This window comes from Sinocyclocheilus anshuiensis, unplaced genomic scaffold, assembly GCF_001515605.1.
Source record: "Sinocyclocheilus anshuiensis isolate Anshui unplaced genomic scaffold, SAMN03320099.WGS_v1.1 scaffold694, whole genome shotgun sequence".
In the NCBI taxonomy this organism is placed as follows: domain Eukaryota; kingdom Metazoa; phylum Chordata; class Actinopteri; order Cypriniformes; family Cyprinidae; genus Sinocyclocheilus; species Sinocyclocheilus anshuiensis.
Genome location: NW_015542477.1, coordinates 1,014,523 through 1,036,345, shown reverse-complemented (window position 1 = coordinate 1,036,345; position 21,823 = coordinate 1,014,523). Strand labels below are relative to the sequence as shown.

At 36.9% G+C, this 21,823-nt stretch overlaps 1 protein-coding gene and 1 pseudogene across 1 annotated transcript; one reads left to right on the top strand and one right to left on the bottom strand.

The window, feature by feature from the left end:
* The first annotated feature begins 1,240 nt into the window (after positions 1-1,240).
* LOC107693882 (proto-oncogene DBL-like) lies at positions 1,241-17,127 on the top strand (annotated as a pseudogene).
* A 20-nt stretch (positions 17,128-17,147) lies between these two features.
* On the bottom strand, positions 17,148-21,056 carry LOC107693933 (coagulation factor IX-like). Its single transcript, XM_016493493.1, has 8 exons — positions 20,916-21,056; positions 20,240-20,409; positions 20,130-20,154; positions 19,849-19,962; positions 19,172-19,306; positions 18,694-18,992; positions 18,370-18,493; positions 17,148-18,161 (listed from the first exon to the last, which is right to left on the bottom strand). Exons 1-8 carry the CDS (start codon positions 20,980-20,982, stop codon positions 17,578-17,580), a joined length of 1,518 nt encoding a protein of 505 aa, XP_016348979.1. The 5' UTR covers positions 20,983-21,056; the 3' UTR covers positions 17,148-17,577.
* Positions 21,057-21,823: the final 767 nt, after the last annotated feature.

The following is a 21,823-nucleotide window of genomic DNA, read 5'->3' as shown; positions in this document are numbered from 1 at the left end:
TTTGTTATCTTTGTTTTGGACATTCAGAGCAAGAGTGACCAAACACAGTTTTCAAACATTTAGTCTTTTGTGCGTTATTGCTTATATAAATGTTTTCGAAAATGCACCAACTGACTCTTGAATTATAAAAAAAACTTGGCTAAACCTTGAGTTAATTTTATTTGAAATTGTAAAAATGTCATCAGTGTCCTTTATTAAAAAATATTTAAATAATGCCTAAAGGATGGATTGAAGAAGCGTTAATGTCCCCTACAGGCTTCTACCCATTATGTGCATCACAAAGTTGAAAAATTGTGTGGGTGGCAAATGACAAATTTGTGTTCCTAAGAGCAGAAAACCGGGCACTCGTTAGTTCTCGTGATCACAAGGCTTGGAGAATCTTTTAATTCAAATTCATAACTTATATGCATGCTTCCAGTGATGATAGAAAATAATATAATAATAATAAATAATAATAATATAAAGCTTTTAAAGCTTTGTTCTGGACATTCACTCTCATACTGAATGTCCAGAACCAAGATTAAAAAGCCTAATCACAGTGGCTTGCAATAAAAGCCCTGGAACATGCCAGGAACGTGTTGAGCACCATCCAAATCTTTGGTCAAAGTTCATAGGCCTATACTTAATTTGATTGACTGCAAGCATTTTCTAATATCTTTTAATATAAGTCTAGTGCATGGTTATCAAACACATCAGAGACATTCTCACTCTGATTGCTGCACTGGTCATCCATAATCAGTTTATTGCATAGCATATATATATACATACATATACATACATATATACCTATAGTTAGGGAGGTTCAGTCATATTAAATAAGATTTTAGTAAAAAAGAATGGTAATTTATAAAACCTATTATACAGTACCCACTTATTCCATTTTTATTATAAATTTCTGTAAATATTTATTACATATTTATTATGTAATATATAAATATTACTTTATAATTATATTTATAAGATATATAACTATACTCACATACATACACACTGTATTCAGAATATTTCTTTTTTATATCACATATATTTTATGTATATTATGTGTATACATTTGTATGATTTTTATATGTGAGAGAGGTGATGTGAGGTGGGAAGTAGGTATATGCCCGAAGTACTGCACGAGTGCGTATCGACCTCTGTCCATGGTGCTGGATTTTATAATTCGTGCCCCTCACTACAGTGTGACTGTGACGCTTGCAATATAATCCAATCAGGTCTGATTCGAGCAAATTACACTAAACTATGGCTTCGTAGATATATTTTGTTCTGCGTAAGAGTGCCATGTATTATAGGTGTGACAGTAATGAGCAGATAAGTGCGGTCAAGGTGTCGTCGGCACTGCAGCATCCGCTCTGCGGCTAATCGCTGCTGCTGCTGCTGCTGCTCACAGTCCCGCAGACAAAGTCATGGAGGGAGGGAAGTTGTGAGGCTAAGTGGGTCTACATCCCTACGAAACGGGCAAATTAGAAACAATGGCGGAGGCTAATCCACTCAGGGGACTGCCCCGGATCCAGAGGGCTGCGGTAAGATGGATTCTTCTCTGTTTTGGACCGGGTTTATGCTGCAGAATTGACAAACGCTAATTCAGGGCGGCGGGTGGGTGTCTTGTTTGCTTTAGATTAATGAGAAACTATAAACAAGACTATAAACGCCCGCGTTTGTAATACTAACTATTAGTTAGGACCGGGATAATTATTGCAGTCAGCAGTGGTGCGTTTTTCATTTGATTACTGGCATGTGCAATGATCGGTTTTTGAAACAGCCGACCACTTCGCTTGTAACTCCGTGTATGGATTATGACTAACGCAATAATAATAATAAAATATGTACTTATTTTGGCTGTGCATCTGTGTTTTATTGTCATTACACATATGCACCATGATGATGATGAATTAAACTGCAGGAATACTGATTATGGCAGCAAAAATGTGAGTTTCTCTGATTCTCAGGTTTACTGATCATAAGTCAATCAAAAAAGGAGAAGACAGACAGCTTACACTGACTTCTCAGCATTAGCAGTTAAACAGAGTCAGCCTTGGATTTCCATGGACATTGATTGTCTTTAAGGGTCTGAAAAAGTGCATAGTAGTTGCTAGTTAGATTGAATTTCCTGCTTGAATCAGCAAGAAAGGTGATACAAGAGGTGTTAGCTTCACATTTGAGTATTTTGAAGGCTAAAAAACACATTTTAATTGTACTTCGGGTTCTGTCTTTGATGTTTCATCTGTTTACTTAACTACAATTTAAATATGTGCATTTATGGAAATAGGTGGGTGTCTGACCTAGATTTCTACATCTGTGAACACATTAGAAGTAGGAGGATGATATACAAGCAGCCACCCTGCTGTTTCTGATTAAATTGTTATGATATTATTACTCTTTAAATCATCCTTATTTATGTGATTGGATGTGAGTTGAATGTGTCCACATGAAATGTCATATCTCATCTTCAGATGTCATTCCCTGGACATCTGCACTTAGTTCTAGTGCTGAGACCCAAAACCCACCTGCAGACCACTGGTACAGACCTCGGTTTCCGCTTCAGTCAGGACGACTTTGCTCTCAAGATGCCGGTAATTGCTGACGAGATTCCTCTGTGGTGCAAAAACAATAGGTTCTTTATGATATAGTCATTAGATGCATACCCGATGTCTTGAGAAGCAAAACAAACATCAAATTGTATAATACTGTGTCATTCATTTTAATACCAACTAATTATGTGGGTCAACATTTTATATTTTAAATCTATTTCTTTCAGTCTTTATTTATCCACAACAAGGCCATTAAAGGAATAGTTCACCCCAAAAATAATAAATGTTGACAATTTACTCACCCTTAGGCCATCCAAAATGTTTCTTCATGAGAAACAGATTTGAAAGATTTGATCATTTTCATCACTTGCTCACCAGTGGATCCTCTGCAGTGAATGGGTGCCGTCAGAATGAGAGTCCAAACAGCTGCTAAAAACCAGAAGTGACAGTTTAAGATTAAATGCCTTGATGAATTTGTTTCTTACAAACCTGCAGCTTTTCACTTCACAAGACATTAAATGATGGACTGGAGTCATGTGAATTACATGTGGCTTATTGTGATATCAGCATTTCATCAGCTGTTTGAACTCATTCTGACGGCACCCATTCACTGAAGAGGATACATTGGTAAGCAAGTGATGTAATGCTAACAGTGGTGTGAAAAAGTGTTGGCCCCCTTCCTGATTTCTTATTTTTTTGCATGTTTGTCACACTTTAATGTTTCAGATCATCAAACAAATTTAAATATTAGTAAAAGATAACACAAGTGAACACAACATGCAGTTTTTAAATGAAGGTTTTTATTATTAAGGGAAAACAAAATCCAAAACTACATGGCCCTGTGTGAAAAAGTGTTTGCCCCCTAAACCTAATAACTGGTTGGGCTACCCTTAGCAGCAACAACTGCAATCAAGCGTTTGCGATAACTTGCAATGAGTCTGTTACAGCGCTGTGGAGAATTTTGGTCCGACATTAAAGTGTGACAAACATGCAAAAAAATAAGAAATCAGGAAGGGGGCCAACACTTTTTCACACCACTGTAAATTTCTTCAAATCTGTATTGATGAAGAAAGAAACCCATCTATATCTTGGATGATCTGAGTGTGAATACATTTTCAGCTATTTTACATTTTTGGTGCACAATTCCTTTAAAAGGCCATTTCACCTTTAAAAGGTTAGCCTGCTTAACGAATGGACTCTTAATCTTATTTAACACAATTTTCATTAAATATACCATGCTTAATTAATTGCCTGCTTATTTTTGTCTTATTCAGATGGTAATGCTGAGCTCCCTGACAGACCTGCTTCGCTTCATTGATGAAAATCAACTGAGCACTGAGTTTGGCAGCACGCTGGAGGAATGCCATAGTGACTGGATCGTTCTGCAAACGGTAAGCATTCTGTTGTGCACTGTAGCAGCACAATTGATTTCATGCAGGGAAACGAGAAGACAATTATACTGTAACAAAAAATGGCATTATATGCTTCACAAAATGAAATTAAATCACAAAATCGCATTGTATGCTTCACTACTTAATAAGATAAGAGAAAGAAATCACTTACTAAATGATATTTGTTTACTTCCTATTCATTATTTGTGATTTGCAAATCTAAATTCATGCAAATCTGATTTTAGATAAGGATGCTTTGACCTACAATTGCAGTAAATGCTTAGTAATGCATATTTTTGTCTCTGCTGCCCCCTCCAGGCCATAGAGAGTTTTGCAGTGACAGTGAAGGAGATCGCTCAATTACTGCAGACATTCGGCACAGAGTTGTCTGAGATCGAGCTGCCTGATGAAGCCAGCGGCATTGAGTACCTACTCAGATCACATACTGAGAAATACAGGCAGATGAAGGTATGGGGATGATTCTGTAGTTGTGTATTTATTATGCACATAAACAGTGGGGCCTGACATTTTTTCTAATTTAATGTAATTTTATCTAATGCATTATATTATCAGCATAGGTTTTTTAATAGAAAAATAATATTAAATTTTCCGGCATAATGTTGTTATTTAAAAAAAAAAATACATTGTGCCAATTTTATTTATATTTTATCCCAAACTTATTCCTTAAAATTCGATTTTGAATCCCATACTTTAATTGTCGTCTCAGAATTTTGGAAAATCTATTAAACGTAAAACACAATGACTGCTAGGATGATTTTCACAACAGAATATTTCATCACTGATGTGCCAATACAGGACAACTAAAATAATATAAAAGCATCCCAAGTTGTTCACACATAAAATGGCTATAATACAGTAAAAAATGTATGAATAGTTATATATAAATACTTAAGTGATATTTGAATTAGACATATGGTTTGAAAACTGTTACAGGATGACATTAGGTCAGTTATGAGGGAAGGACGTCAGCTTCTCTCAAACCTTGAGGCCTCAAAAGCTGTGGAAGGTGCTGCAGCAGAAGACAGGGACATCAGCCAAGACAAAGAAAGAGTGCAGAGGTACGAAGGCTATTACTCACCAGCAGAGGAAGTAAATCATTGTCATCAGCTCTTTTGGGTAGATGAATAACGGGTAGATAATAAGGAGTATTTATGTGATTCAGGTATTCGAAATCATGCTGTATTTATTGCCTCTTTAATATTTTATCCTCCAGTATTGGATTGGTTGACATCCATTTAACGTCCACTAGGTCGCAATACATATTTCTGCAAAAATTTGTCCATCGCAATCAACATAATATTCTATATAGGCTCTGTATGTGAAAAAAAGACCCATCATGTTCCATTTGTTTCTTGCAGGCTCGTGGCACAGTTACGGGACATGGAAATGGCTTTTGATGGCTTTTTTGAGAAGCACCATCTCAAGCTCCAACAATACCTTCAACTGCTCCAGTACGAGATGAGCTTCCATGAGGTACAGACCAGTGTTGGAGTCCTAAAAGTAGCGATTGTACTTTAAAAACACTGCTTTTCCAGCTTTTCTAGTAACAAGCTACTTTTCCCAAATATTTGGTGATGGCACAGTGCAACATTGCTGTTTTCAATGTCATTGTACTACACATGCTACTTTGCACAAAACCAGATAAAGTAAAAACAATCTCAGCTCTCTCGCTCTAATTTTGGGTAGCGCTACAAAGTCAGATTTATTTTAGTAATTTAGTTCCTCTTCTATCTATATGAAGCATTGGAAAGAGTCATTCTAGTGAATCGGTTCGTCTTAAGTGGTCCAGATTTTTATATACAGCATTGGAAAGTTTAATTTATTCTAATGCATCGGTTTGTCCTAAACAGTTGTCCTAAACATACTCTCATGTGTAACCACCCAATTAATTAAAGTGAATCAATTTGTCTTTCAAGGGTCCTCTTCTCTGTCATGCATGACATTGAAAAGCGCAAGTCATTTTACTGAATCAATTCGACAGTTCACTGTCCCATTTGCAGCACTGGAAAATCTGATCATTCTAGTGAATCTATTCGAACGGTTCACTTTCTCATAAGCAGCATTAAAAACTATGATTCATTTTAGCGAATTGGTTCGTCTTAAATAGTCCACCTGTATGCACCATTGGAAAGTTCATTTAGATGATTCTTGTAAATGAACAGAATTTAAAAAAATCACAAATTCGAATTGTTATGGCTTTTTAAGTGTTATGTTGATTACTACACCGTTGACTCCATGACGACTCTACTCTCACTGTATATTAAGCATGTAATATAAACAATTTAAGGAAAAACCATTAAAACTTTTTTGTAACTATACCAAAGTCACATCTGCTGTAATATTTTTTTTTGTGAATGAATGCACAATAAAATATTTATTTTAAATGCATCAGTGAACATAATTATTTGGTTTTGGTCTGTGCACAGATGGAAGCCATTCTGGAGAAACTCAGTGCACAGGAGAAAGCCATTGCATCTGTGGGGACAGCAGTGGCCCAGACGGAGCAGCTACTCAAAGACCTCGAGATGCTGGAAACCACAGCAGAGGTTTAATATGTTAAAGCTTAAAATAACTGACCTTCGCTTTTTTTAGTGAACATGCCTTTATGAGCACATCACAAATATTGATTGATGTTGAAGTTGATGCTAAGATCGGTTTGACCAGTCTTTTAACTGATACATTGATTAAAAGCCAGAAGTGCTCTGTTGTTCTTGCAGGAAGAAATGGGCCGTGCTCAGATTATTATTCTGCATGGGCACCAGCTGGCAGCGAGTCATCACTACGCTCTTGCCCTAATAGTTCAGCGCTGCAATGAACTGAGGCATCACTCTGACACTCTCACTACAGCTCTACGTGCCAAACGGGCATCTCTCACACGCATACGAGACCTGCTGTTGCGGTTGGAGGAGGTAATAACTATGCAAATGCAAGAAATATGTAATATATGCACTTTATGCAAAGCACATACAGACTCTGCATATCTGTATATGGGCAGACTGTGCGTTGGTGTGATGAGGGGGCCTATCTGCTGGCTAACCAGCTGCTGGATAAGTTTCAGTCCAAAGAGGGGGCGCAGGCAGCCCTGCAGGACATTGAGAGACTGGTGGAGATGGCGCCCTCAGTGGTGCGGTCTAACCCGGACCTTCTCAGTCTGGAGTTTGAGGCAATACTCACACCACAGCTGCAGGTACGGTTATGGAACAAAGCACAAATATACCATTTGAGACAAGTAGTGAAAATGCACCTTGGCATTTTTCTAATTTAATACATTTTCATTACAGTTTATATTATCAGCATTACCATCTGAGAAAATGTAAATAAAATAAAAAAATGAAACACATGCATGGAAAAATCAATAACATGCATTTAGATAGGGTGTCATGCTCACTTTAATGACACCAAGCCAGTTTTTGAATGAGGTCTCATACTTTTGGACCCCATTATACAGGTGTTGAGGATGTGCTCATTAAGTTTCATTTGTTCTATAGTTTAAATAATTTATATAATTTAAAAAGATATCATAGAAAAATCACAAAAGAGATTTAAACGTGTAGCCCACCCAGAAAATGAAAATTCTGTCATCATGTACTCACCCGCATGGTGTTCCAAAACTGCATTACTTTCTTTCTTCTGAAGAACATACATTTTAATAAATGTTTTTTTTTTGGGTCCGTACATTCAAAACTGTTTACTTACCAACATTCTTCATAATATCTTCTTTTAGTGATTCATACAAAAAAGAAAATCATATATAGGTTTGGAACAACATGAGGGTGAGAAAAAGATGACAGAATTTTCATTTTTGGATGAACTATCCCTTTAATATCTTGCAATATCTAATTACTTTTTCTTAGACAGCAAAAAAATTAAATGGAAAGAAAAAATATGTAAGCTTCCACATTAAATTTAATATCTTAATTGGTCAACAACTGTTTAATTTGCTTCTATTTTTTTATTTCTCCTCATAGAAATGGATAAGACAAAGTTTATACTAAAAAAACAATAAGTGATTTTAATGTTTCTGCCACGGAATAAAAAATTTGTTTAAAAAGGTAATTGTGACTTTTTAGCTCAAATTTCCAACATTTTTTCTGCCAATTCTGAGTCTACATTTCTAAATTCTGAGTTTATATCTCACAATTCTGACTTTTTTTCTCTGAATTTTGAGTTTACAATTCTTGCAATTCTGTTTTTGTCCCGCCACAGAGTAAGAATTTTAACAAAATTGTGAGATATAAACTCAGAATTTTGACTGTTTTCTTGCAGTCTCAAGTTTATATCTGACAATTCTGACGTTTCTCTCAGAATTACAAAAAAAAAAAGAGAATTGTGAGATATAAACTCATAATTGTGAGAACATTCTGAATTACCTGTTACCCTGAAGTGTAACAATGACATTTCCCTATTTTTCTACAGTATGTCCTTACTCAATCTCTATCGATCAAGTGCCTATTTTAAGTTCACCCCGTTCCTCTCTTGTTAGTCTCAGATAGGGGCTGTCACAGAGAAGCTATCAACAGTGCAGGGAATGATCCAGAGCAGACAGGCCTGTCTGAGGAAACTGGCTGATAATCAGGTCAGACCCATCCAGCTAGTCGCTCCAAGGCCCGAGAACTCGCCATGCTGCAAATCCCCTGTATTCTCTCCTAAACACAGTATGTTTACCTATTTCAACCGCATTTGCACATGACAGACTTACTGTTTCCATTTGTCTGAATGTTTCTTGTCTTTTTGAAAGGTTTTGACGTGAACTCCAGTTTAAGGTTTTCTTTTGATCTTGCACTTCCTGGTAAAAGGGCCTCATGGAAAGGGCCCAGCACTAAAAAGGTTTGGCTGACCGTTCTTGTTCATCTCAAAATCATACAAAGCGCACTTCGTCTACTTTTTGCTGACAGCTTTAGGAACTTTATTCCGGTTCTTGTAGATAGAGGTCATGCACGATTACGAGGAGAACCGCAGCTGTCTGTCTTACAGCCCAGAGGGAGTTGAGAACCCTGACCAGCACAAACGGTGAGCATTTATGCAATATCTTGACAAAAAAATGTATGTTCATGAATCATGAATTCTTCTCAACCTCCTCTCTTTGTCTGTCTCTCACCAGTCTCTTTCCCGTTCTGTCCTCATATCTTTCTCCCCCTCTCTCCTCTGTTATTGCCCATGCATCCCTCGCTTCTGCAGCCACGTAATGAAGGAGCTGATTGAGACGGAGAGAATCTATGTGGATGAGCTGCTGTCTGTTTTGCTGGTAATGTCTTGACCGAATGACCTTGAAATAATTGCTCTGTGTTTTGTTTTCCCTCATCCCATTTGCCTCACAGTGGTAATATTGTAGAGGACCTTTGGATGCACTCATTTTGAAATCACACCTTTCCTTTCACACTGTAGTTTATAGTGTTGCAGTGAGTCAGAGCTTGAACATGTAGTTACACACATTTGACTACAACTATTGGTGGAGACTGCCAAATAAAAACAAAAGAAACTATGTTAGGTCTGATTTGGCACAATGAGTAAAGACACAACATGAAAAGTGTATAATTAGTGCTATAATGATATAGTTCTAGAAAATGACTGCTCTGTGATATTGTGACAGGGTTACAGGGCAGAGATGGATAACCCATCTCTCTCTAATATACTGCCATCTGTACTGCGAAACAAGAAAGAAGAGCTGTTCGGAAATCTTCCGGAGATCTATAAATTCCACAGCAGGTGAGAAATATGCCCACACACATGGACACATAAACACATTCATGCTGATCCTGTCTTTGTTGTGCAGGATATTCTTGCAGGACCTCGAGAGCTGCTTAGAGACCCCAGAGAGAGTGGGAGCGTGCTTTCTGGAACGGGTGAGCCATTCTGTGTCATATGTATACTGTATATGTAAAGACATTTATAATTTCTATTTCAAGCAAGTGCTGTTCTTTTGAACTTTCTGTGCATTAAAGAATCCTGAAAAATGTATCAAGGTTTCCACAAAAATATTAAGCAGCACAACTGTTTTTAACATTGATAATAATAAGAAATGTTTTAGACTGCGAACTCACAATCACAGCTTATAGGTAAATATGATTTATTCTGCTATTGTGACGGCATAGAAAAGTAATACGGGAACCACTTATCTGGATACAATGTCTGTTACGAGTTCTCTTGTAATAAATGTTTTTGCAGAAAGAAAATTTTCAGGTCTATGAGCACTACTGCCAGAACAAACCTCGCTCAGATGCCCTCTGGAGGCAGTGTTCAGATTCAGCCTTCATCCAGGTATTGTTGTGGATATTTTTTTTAGATATTTATTGGTGTAGATAGGGATTAGTGTAACATTTTATATTCATTTAGATGCGTTTTAGATTGTTTATTTTGCTAATTTTATCTTTTTATGTAGGAGTGCAAAAAGAAGCTGGATCATAAGCTAGGTCTGGAGACATTATATATACCTATATATATTATACATATTAATTAGATATATAAATACAATATATTATAAAATCTAAAATGTGAGTAAATATTATATAAGAAAATAGAATATTAAACAAGAAAAAAATTATAGTGGAAAAAATTGATTTGTATTTTATAATTATTTTATTTTGCAGGCTTCAACTGTAGATGTGAAGATTGCATGGCTCACTGAGATTAGAAAAATCCTCAACAATCAGCAAAAGATTGGCAAAGGTTCCCACACTGCATTTCCATTTCTGTTAATATCATGGTTATTTTTAATGGTAATTAAATGTTTAGTGGGTCAAACTCTGTTTCACTTTCTCAGGTGATGCTCACCCAGACAGTGAGCAGCCATTATCTCCACCCTTGGCCGACAGGTGAACCTTACTTCTATAGTATGGATGTAAAATGCTTAAATCAATATTCATATTTGCATATGGAAGTATCTGAACAAAAATCAACAGAATTTGTCGAACAGTTTTGCCTTACATAAATCACATTCATAAAGACTGTATGCTTTGAGCCCATCTGCATGATGGATATAGTACTAATCAGTACCATACCAGTGCATAAGACTGACATGACACCTTCATAAGACTGACATGACACCTACATAATCATGACATGACACATGATATTCATTAAATGAGTTTTAGATTGTTTATTTAGCTAATTTTATCTTCTTTCTTATGTAGGAGTGCAAAAAGAAGCTGGATCATAAACTAGGTCTGGACTCATATTTGCTGAAACCTGTTCAACGTTTAACCAAGTACCAGCTTCTTCTGAAGGTGCCTAACAAACCAAATCCTACTTGTTATAGAATTTTTTGCCCCCACAGATGTCTATTATACTAAATGCCTTCTGTCTCTCTGACTAGGAACTACTAAAACACAGCTCAAACTCGCAGTATGCATCTGAGCTGCAGGGGGCGCTAAATGCCATGCTGGACCTCCTCAAGTCTGTCAATGACTCCATGCATCAAATTGCCATCACTGGTTATGAGGTGCGGCCAAGAAATGAGGAAGGATAGAGGAGGAATATTAAAGAAATAGTTCACCCAAAAATGAAAATTTGCTAAAAAATGTACTCACCCTCAGGCCATCCAAGATGTAGATGAGTTTGTTTCTTCATAAGAACAGATTTGGAGAAATGTAGCATTACATCACTTGCTCACCAATGGGTCTTCTGCAGTGAATGGGTGCCGTCAGAATGAGAGTCCAAACAGCCGATAATAATCCACAAGTAATCCACATTTCCAGTCAATCAATTAATGTCTTGTCCCTCCGAATCTGGTCTGAGGTGCCATGTCAGTCTTATGCACACCCCTTCAAGTAAAGTGTTACCAAACATTCTTGAAGCACACATTCCTGTCATTTCTGAAACCTACTTAATAGAAACATTTGAGCTTTGGAGATTCAAACATAAGATGCTATATGCAGTAAATGGCTGTCTAATAAATATCATGAGCTATTTTCAAATATCATGCTTTTTAAACATTTAGTGAAGCATTTTATCCTAATTGGACATTTAAATCAATTTTAAATCTAATTTAAGTCATGGGATAATTAATCAGCTAATATGCAAATCTGTGATTATTTTGATGTGATTTTTTAGGATTATTCGTTAGATGTTATACTTTTTTTTTTTTTAACTATATACTTCACCCTGAATTAATAGAATGTATTAAAGATACAAATATAATTTTATAAAAAAAATAATAACAGTGAAATTTATAATTAAATTTGGGAAGTCATTTGCAGCACATAGTACTTTATCTTTGTTTTTTCAAAACAATTTCTTTGAATGTTGCCGTTCAATGGAACAGGATTGGGGTCAATGTCATGTCAACTCTACTAATGTTTGTTTCAATGAAATCCAATTTACTGCCTGAAAATTACACTCATCATTAATATTGAGCTTATTTGCCATTGTACTCTATTGACCGCAGTCTGGTTTCAGAATATCCTGTTTGTTATGACGTTTGATGGATGTTGTTGTGTTTTTGCCCTGTGTTCCTTTGACGCCCTTGTTTCCATTCGTGGGTTCCTCGGTTCATCGGTTGGTGGATCAGTGTGAGGCATATGTCCGTATGCATGCCCTGGACGTCCACACAGATCACTGGCTGCTCAGGTTGTTTTGATGTCCTTCCTCACAGCAAGCACCAGGGTGCGTCCATCAGCTCGGAGGAGGCCGATTCAGGCCGCGTGAGTCCGGTTTTGACAGACCCAGTCATCGTTTCTCCACGTCCTCGCTATCACAACTGCCGCAGTGAGTCAGAGGCCATGCAAAGGCCATTTCACTGGCATTTAGTCTAGTTGATAGGAGCAGGAAAATTCACTATGCTATCGAACATAATGGGTTTTTGAAATGGGATTTTTAATATGTAAATTGTCTGATGAATAAACAAACTCATCTACATCTTGGATGGCCTGAGGGTGAGTACATTTTCAGCAAATTTAAATTTTGGGTGAACTGTTGTATGTTTATTGCCACTGACAGTTGACTGACAGTTCGCTTTTCTCCGTGTCCTCTGTATCTAGGGCGAATTGAGTGACCTGGGCCGCGTCCTTATGCAGGGGTCTTTTAATGTCTGGATCAACCATAGGAAAGGGCCAACGCGCATGAAAGACATGGCTCGCTTTAAACCAATGCAAAGGCATCTGTTCCTTCATGAAAGCGCTCTGCTTTTCTGCAAGAAGAGAGAGGAGGGTGGAGAGGCACATGATCGGACAGCCTCTTACAGCTTCAAACACTGCCTGATGGTGAGAGAGAGTGAGAGATCAACGTATTTGCTATTTAAATAGTACTTTTGATTGACCGTTAAAGTAGAAAGATGCTTTTTGCTGGCAGATTTTACAATTACAACATCCACCATACAGCTAACCTGCCAACTTTGACCTGTTTTCTATTTTTGAGCATGTTGTGTTGCACAGATGCGGAAGTTAAGCACCTTTTTATTTATTCCAGCTCTATTTTAAGTGTGCTCAAAGAGATGGACGTTTTTATGAAAGGGGTTTTAGGATTAACTCAGATTCCGTTAAAAAACCCACAAGGTTATTAAAATACTGCATTACTGAATTTCCAAGTGAGATCTTTGACCCCTCTGTTTCATTTGCAGATGAGTGCTGTGGGTATCACAGAAAACATCAAAGGGGATGTAAAGAAGTTTGAAATTTGGTATAACGGAAAAGAGGAGGTGTATATTGTTCAGGTGAGTCATTTTATTAAGGTTAAAACTCCACAGAATGCAGTAGATAAAAAGTTACAAGTGCCTCTGTCATCACTTAATAACGCCTCCTCAATACCTCCTCGTTGATGGAGATATATCAAAAAATGCTTATGTTAATGTCAAGTCCTGAACATAAAATGTCAGTTTGTTTGCACAACTAAAAATGAGTGTTTCAAAAACACTTCAGAGTAACTAATTACCCATTTTTAAGATACATTATGACCACACTGAAAATCCTGGATTTGAAATCTAATTTATAACTGATAGTTTAGATATGATTTTAAAAATTGAATAAAAAAACATTTAAGTGTATGATGGGTTATGATAATAATATAAAGTTTAATTAAAATAAAACACTAAAAAAATCTAATATATATATATATATGGGTTCCTCGGTTCATCGGTTGGTGGATCAGTGTGAGGCATATGTCCGTATGCATGCCCTGGACGTCCACACAGATCACTGGCTGCTCAGGTTGTTTTGATGTCCTTCCTCACAGCAAGCACCAGGGTGCGTCCATCAGCTCGGAGGAGGCCGATTCAGGCCGCGTGAGTCCGGTTTTGACAGACCCAGTCATCGTTTCTCCACGTCCTCGCTATCACAACTGCCGCAGTGAGTCAGAGGCCATGCAAAGGCCATTTCACTGGCATTTAGTCTAGTTGATAGGAGCAGGAAAATTCACTATGCTATCGAACATAATGGGTTTTTGAAATGGGATTTTTAATATGTAAATTGTGGCACATTTATTTGCATGAAATTGACTCACGTAATGGCAATGCATGAAAAATGTACAACCCATTCGGGGAGAATGTCATTATGGTTCGGCTGGTTGTGGGTTGCAGGCTGGCCAGGGACGTCTCACTCAGTGGACATCTGTGAGGGTCTGGAGGACTGGACCACTGACCTTTCAAACATCTCAGACTCTGATGAAGAAGACGATGTGCTGCTGGTGAGCTTGGACCTTTAGATATCACTCAGCAACAATGAAGGATTTTGTTTGTACATAGTCAATATGATGGCTTTGAAAGTGTACTATGCTGGTTTGTTTGTTGTCTTTTAGGTTCCTGGAAGGTATAGAGCAATGGTGGACCATTTAAAGTGTGGCAAGAATGATGTAATCATCAAATGTGGTGATGTCATTCACGTGCTGCAGGAGAGTGCCATGGGGCTTTGGTGAGTCATTTTTTATTTTTTATTCATGCTCAAGTGGAGCAAAAAATATAAGACATGCTCTGATGTTAAAATTCTGGCTGACATTGATAAGCTGGTTGATAACTATTACTATCATAACCGATATTAAAATGTATATATTTAAAAAAATAAATTAAAAACAAAACACTAAACTAAAATCAATAGATATAATTGCAAAAGATTATATTTAACAGTGTAAATAAAGTGTAAACCAGCATATTAGAATGATAGACTGTTTTTACAGTATTTTTCATCAAATGAATGCAGACTCTGTGAGCATTAGAAACTTCTTTCAAAAATATAAATAAAACTGACCAAGCTCCCTAAAAAATATTTTTACAAAACTTTAGCATGTTCTTGCCTACTTGGCCATCTGTAAAACTATAATTATTCCCTAAAATCTGGTTTCAAAATTCTGATACAATTTTGCATTATCGTCTGGTGTAGAACACTGATTAATTACAAGAACATATTAATTTTGAATCACTAGTTACGCAATAAGAATCACTCTAATTTTCAAGTTAATGATCAGTGTCACGCTATAATTTCTACAGGCATGTTAAGAATTTGACTCGTGGAGGTGAAGGAAAACTCTCTGTTGATACACTGCTGAGAATGCTGGGAGATGCAGGCAGAAGTCCCTTCATTAAATCAGGAGGGGGGCTTATGGTGAGTGAACTCTACAGGCCTAACGATTTTATAAGAATACTATATTGTAAAATGCAGCTTACATAAACATGTTGAATATGTGTTTATTTGATCAGATCTGAACATATAGTACTGTACTGCAATAGAGGCTTTTCTTTCTCTAAAGCACTCCGGTGTTGTCTCATAGGTACGGGAAATATAAACAGCAGGAAGCCCAGCAACACCTAAGTACATAAACCACATGTACACAAAGCTCACACCATGTGACAACCCTAAACGCCATTACTGTCATTCAGGACTGAGCCCAGTCACGCCAACCTGAAGCACACAAACAAACACCAAGTCAGGAAAACAGAGCTGCCTAGTTGAGAGAATGTTTCCATCTGCCATCAGTGGGGATTTTGGATTATACTGGATTTAAAGACAAAAAGGGATTCGTCTCACTCCTCGAACGAGTCAATGACCACACCTACAACAATACAATCTGGAAATAAAAGGAGCTTTGCAAAGCACTTTACAGTGATCCATTTCATCCCTGGAAAGTACCATCACCGTGCTGTGCCATAACATGATATAAAACATGTATTTGTGTAGTTAGCACAGTATTTTAGTATATATTAACAACAGGGAGGTTTATGGCATGGGGTGTACATTGGCTTGAGAGAATAGCAAACTATTTTTTTCTCTCCTCGGATAGGTACAGCGGTTGGACACTTGTTTTAAAAAGCCATTTTAGTGCTGGAGTGGATACCAGTGCTACAAAGAATGAAAGATAAACTAAACATTAGTATCTAGTTTATGTGCCAAAACCTAACATTCCATTCCCAAACCAACCAGGTTGACACTAATTCCTCTTTTGTTATTACTCTGACTTTAGAAATATTTCAGAGAAATATGTAAAAGAAATATTATTTCAGAGAGTATGTGAGGTGAAAACTTTACAAATCACTAGTCAGCAATGTGATTGCGATATTGCTTCCCAGTTATGCTTAAAAACATACTGCTCACCTTCAGATGATCCGTGTTTATATTCGTTCACTTTAAGTCAGTTCAAATATGGCTGTTCTGGAATACTTAGCAAATTTTCTTAGTTATCAAAGTGTTTTTGTACGGGTTTACTGTAGAAACAGCATAATTCATTTTGATTTAGAAATCCATTTTTTAATCACTTCCACCATATTTGGGTCAGTTTTTGTAATTGAAATAAAACTTGGTGGTATACATCATAACGTCCGCTGTAAACTTGTTCGTTCTAATAACCTTTTCTCTGTCACACTTCCTGCGCTCACAATGTGCATTTAACTTTTGTTAACTGCTTAGAAACCATTGAGGTGAATTTACATTTGCTAACCTCATTAAAAACTGCAATGAATAAATACAGTACCGTTTAAAAGTTTGGGGTCAGTAACATTTTTACTAAGATTTTTTTTTTCTGAAAAGAAATGCATACTTTTATCCAGAAAGGATGCATTAAATTGATCAGATAAGTAAAAGTAAAGGCATTGATAAGTATTTCTATTTCAAATAAATGCTGTTTACTGAACTTTCAATTCATCAAAGAATGCCGGATAAAATCATTTTTCCACAAAACATCATGTTTATCAGCAGTTGTCAGCAATGATAATATGAAATGTTTCTTAGCATGATTTCTTAAGGATCATGTGACACTGAAAACTGGAGTAATGACTCCTAAAAATTCAGCTTAATAAATTACATTGTAAAAACAGTTATAAAAACGACCCCAAACTTTTGAAAAGTAGTGTGCATTTGCATGTCATTAGTTTAAAAGAGGGCTTGACAAGGGAGAAGAAAAGTGAATGCGGTCTGAATGGGTTTCATGTGTACTTCAGTCTGAAGTACACTTCTTAAAGCCATACACTTCTAGTGTATAATATGTACAGAGTTACAAAGATGAAAGTGACCTCATACTGCTTTGTGGTATATCATGTATGAAAATAATTTCACTAGATGTACAAGCACAAAGTGTAAGATGGAAAACTATATTTTTTCTTGATTGTTACAGTATGTCTGTTGAATGATGACTAGTAAATATCATCTGTACAAACATGTCTGTGAGCTCTAATTCCTTCCGACATTTAAAACAACCCTGCACAAAGGCCTAATCTAATTTCAACTCTGTTGATCAGTATTGGACATATGTCCTGTTCTGATGCCAGTAACGTTACTTATCCAGTACATATATCTGGAGATACGGGTGTAGATGCCATACTTTCCCTCCTTAGCGCACTCCTCGCCCCAGCTGACGATACCCGTGAGGAACCATGTGTTCTGATATTGGGTGGCATGGGGTCCTCCGCTGTCCCCCTGACAGGAATCCTTGCTTACCGCACTGTAACCGGCACAGAACATGAAGCGGGAGATGGTGTCGGTGCTGCTGCCTTTGCACTCCGTCCGGTCCACGTAGGGGAGCTCTACTTTCTGAAGTGTTTTAGATTCCATGCCCCCGTACCGTAGCCTCCCCCAGCCACTCACCAGGGAGTTTTCTGCACTCCTGAGCAAGTTCTCTGTGAAGTCTTTAGAGCCCAGGCAGATGGGCAGGGCGTAGTCAGAGAATTTGACGGGTCCCTTGAGCTTTAACAGGGCGATGTCATGATTGTAAAGACTCCGTTGAGAGTTGTAACTTGGATGGATATGGTACTCCGCTATGCCGTGATCACTCTCTCTTCCCTCATTCATTGACACATCATGTTCCCCTATAGAAATATAGCACCAGAAATATAGCTCATTATAGCTCATTGCCAGTATGTGTGATATCACATCACATGGATCTGGAATACATAACTGTAGATTTTTAAGAGACAGTGAAATTAAAAATAAAATAATAAATTATATATACTATTCACAACTGCAGAAGTTTTTTTCTATAACCAAATAGCAATAACAGCCATGTGTAGTTCTCACCCACTCTGATGAAGAAAGATCCCACCTTTCCTTCAACACAGTGGGCAGCTGTAATGACCCATTCTTCACTGAGGAGAGAGCCGCCACAAAATGCAATCTTACTCAGCTTTTCCATAAAAACCACCTGCCAACATAACACAGAAAGAACAGTCAAAATTTCCCTCAAGAGTTCCGATATTACGGTTTTTATTGTAATGTCCTCTTTACAAGGTTCTGTGGATTTTTCAACACAAACTAGAGAAGATTATACCAGCCTTGCTTCATAAGGTGAGGAGGAATCTTATGAATGTTTTATTTGGACACACAATTCATCACTTCACCTACCTGCCATGGAATCTCCCCCGGTGTTGCCTCGTTTCCTCCTACAATACGATGTTCATTGTTTGTTGCATTTTTGATGGTGGGCCGAGTGGGAAAGAATGAGGTGATGTTCAGTGTAGGTTGAGGTGTGCTAGTCCCGTTCACATCAAGAGGATCTGTAGGACTGGACTCTGTTGTATTGTGTTCTGTTGTATTGATGTGATTGAGAGAGTGACTTTGATTTCCATTCTCAGCACTGATAAGAGACCTTGAGTTAAGTGTTTCAGCAATATTCGCTCCAAGACGTCCACATGGGTACTGCCCTAAAACATAAATGAAATTCCTTGAATGAAAATGGTATTCAAAATATGCTACTGCATAGGAAGAAAAGTCATACTGCACAACATAAGAAAATCTTTGAGCTATGAGATAGAAATACAGTGTACGTCCTGGCTTAATGCAGATAAATGTCATGTAATAAGTGGGAATAGGATTATCGTACCTGTAGGTTCACATATCCTGCCATCTAGAGCCAGTCTGTAACCCTCGGCACAGTCACACACTGCTCCATAAATTTTATCCACAACGCAGAAGTGCATGCAGCCTCCATTATTTACATTACACTGTTTTGCCATTTCTGCACCAGAGCAACCCATGAAAGAAGAAAAAAGGATTTAGCAGAGGAAAACTTTAAGCACACAAGGTTAAGAATTTATTTTTGACAAAGTACTAATGCAGAGATATTTGGACACATAAAATAAATAAATAAATAAATCATAAACGATTAGTATATTATTTATTTGATATAAAATTATGATATTTATATTCATTTCATGATTGTTTTTATGATCTGTCTAAATATATATATACATATATATATATATATATATATATATACACATTTGAATAAATTTATGCATTTATTAGATGCTTTTTAATAAAAATATTCAATTCAGAATAAACATAAAAATACACAATTCAAAATAAATTTAAATAAATATAAAATAAAACTAAAAACAACATATTTTGGCATATTTGTTAACAAATTTGATGAACTAGAAGATATAATATTAAAAACATTTGTTGTATATTTTCATTATACAACATATTTTAATGTTTCACATAACAATCACTGACTTCCTCAGTCTTAACAGCTAATGTGAGGATCGTGGATCTTACCCAACTCACAGTTCTTCCCACTAAAGCGCGCTGGACACCAGCAGGTGTATGTGTTCATACCATCCTCACATTTCCCTCCATTCTGACAGGGAGATGACTGACACTGGTCTCCATCTGAAAGGAGGAGAGGCCATGATCATGATATTATGAATATATCCAGTAATGTTAACGTAAGGTAAAATTAACAGACAAATTAGAAAGGACAGAAAGGTACAAACAGATACAGAAAGATTTATAATGTTCAATATGATACATGTTTCAAAAAGAATATTTATGCTCACCCAAATAAGTGATCCAGAATTTCATCTGAAACAGAGATTGGAAAGTTTTAAACTCGTAAACATAGTCCTAAAATATTTCTATGAGATAAACATGTGCTTATGCAACTCACGGTTTTTTCCTGGTCTTCAAAAACCTCTCTGGCCTCTTCTAGATTGCAGCGTTCTTCAAAACATTCCCTCTCCAAATTATCCTTCATCATCTCCTCAAATCTACCCGTGTTATAGCGTTTCTGTCTCTTCAGAAGAGAGCCCGCCAGATCCCTCGGCAGAAACACTGAAGCTACATGCACAAAAGAGACATGCTGAAAAATTACAAACGCCAAGGTCTGTTTCTAGGACACAGATAATGTAGTTTGACAAGCATTGAAGATTTGGCAAGGGAATATTGTTTTACTTTGAAAGGCTTTTTATGTTGAGTTTGAACAGCTATTGAAGTCAGAGGCAAAGACTTACGTTCTTTCAGTTCCACCATGATAAGAACAATATGATGATCGATTTTTAGTTTCCTTTATGTTTTCTCACAACACAAACCATGAAAAGTCTTCTTGTGTTAACCAGTTTCTTTCTGTACTAACTCTAATTGGTCTATGTTTTCACATTTCAAAAGACTGCATGTAACAAACAAATACTCAGCCTTTGACCATTAGAACAGATTTTACACTGACCAGCTCAAACTGAGAATGTGGACAATTCAGTGTTTCATTCTAAAAATGTGTGTGTTAAAAACAATGATTTCCAGGAACATACATAAACTAGATAGGTTAAGACAGATGAATGTTAACGTACCTTCAGAAGAAAGCCAGGTTTCTAGCAGCAAACTGCATATCAAAATAATGGGATAAATCTTCACCATTTTCGCTTTGATTATTTCCCTTCAGGCAGAAATCTTTCCCAACAGTCTAGATACTTTCATGTTGCGCTCCAAAGTTCAGGACATACGTGTTTGCACTTCATGCAAACAGATATCCCATTGGGTGGGTGTTTTTGTCTGCACCTGCAGTGTTTGTGGGTCGTTGTCCTGCATTTTTATTGCATTTTTCATAGCTGATGCCATTGAAATAGTTTTATTTGATGTAATGTGTGGTTTCATGAGAAAACATCACAATGTTTGAATAGTGCGTTTCGTGTCACTTCAGGCTTCATAACACAGCAGTATGAATATATACAGTACGTGGATTATACAATTCTTGTGGATGATTTATACTGTACATGCATGGATACCCATTCACATGTCTGAGTCATTTCAGTATTTTAATGTATTTCTGCTGAGTCAGAGAACTCGGTTCAGACTTGGGACCCAGCAAATATTGACAAGACTTGGCTGACGAATACTGCCCTCTTAACAGACCTTCATGGCTGCTAAACAAGTTTTTTTTTTTAAATCTAATGTTCATCGTTTTTATGTAACACGATTTGTGACTTCTCTGTGGCAGTCAAACAGGAAGTTTAAACTACTACATAATTAATGCTGCTCTTGGAGGGTGGAATGAAGTGGAAATTACAATGACATTCAGGGGTTCAATTAGTCAATACTGTATTTATATGGCATTTCTATAGCATTCATCTTGCTCAAACGAGTATTTTCATGTTATGGTTACCTCCTCAGGTGAACTCATTTTTCAGCAGAACACAATTGCAGCAGACGAAAATTTGATAGGCCTAGTTATTAATAAGCCTATGGTAGAGTAATCATC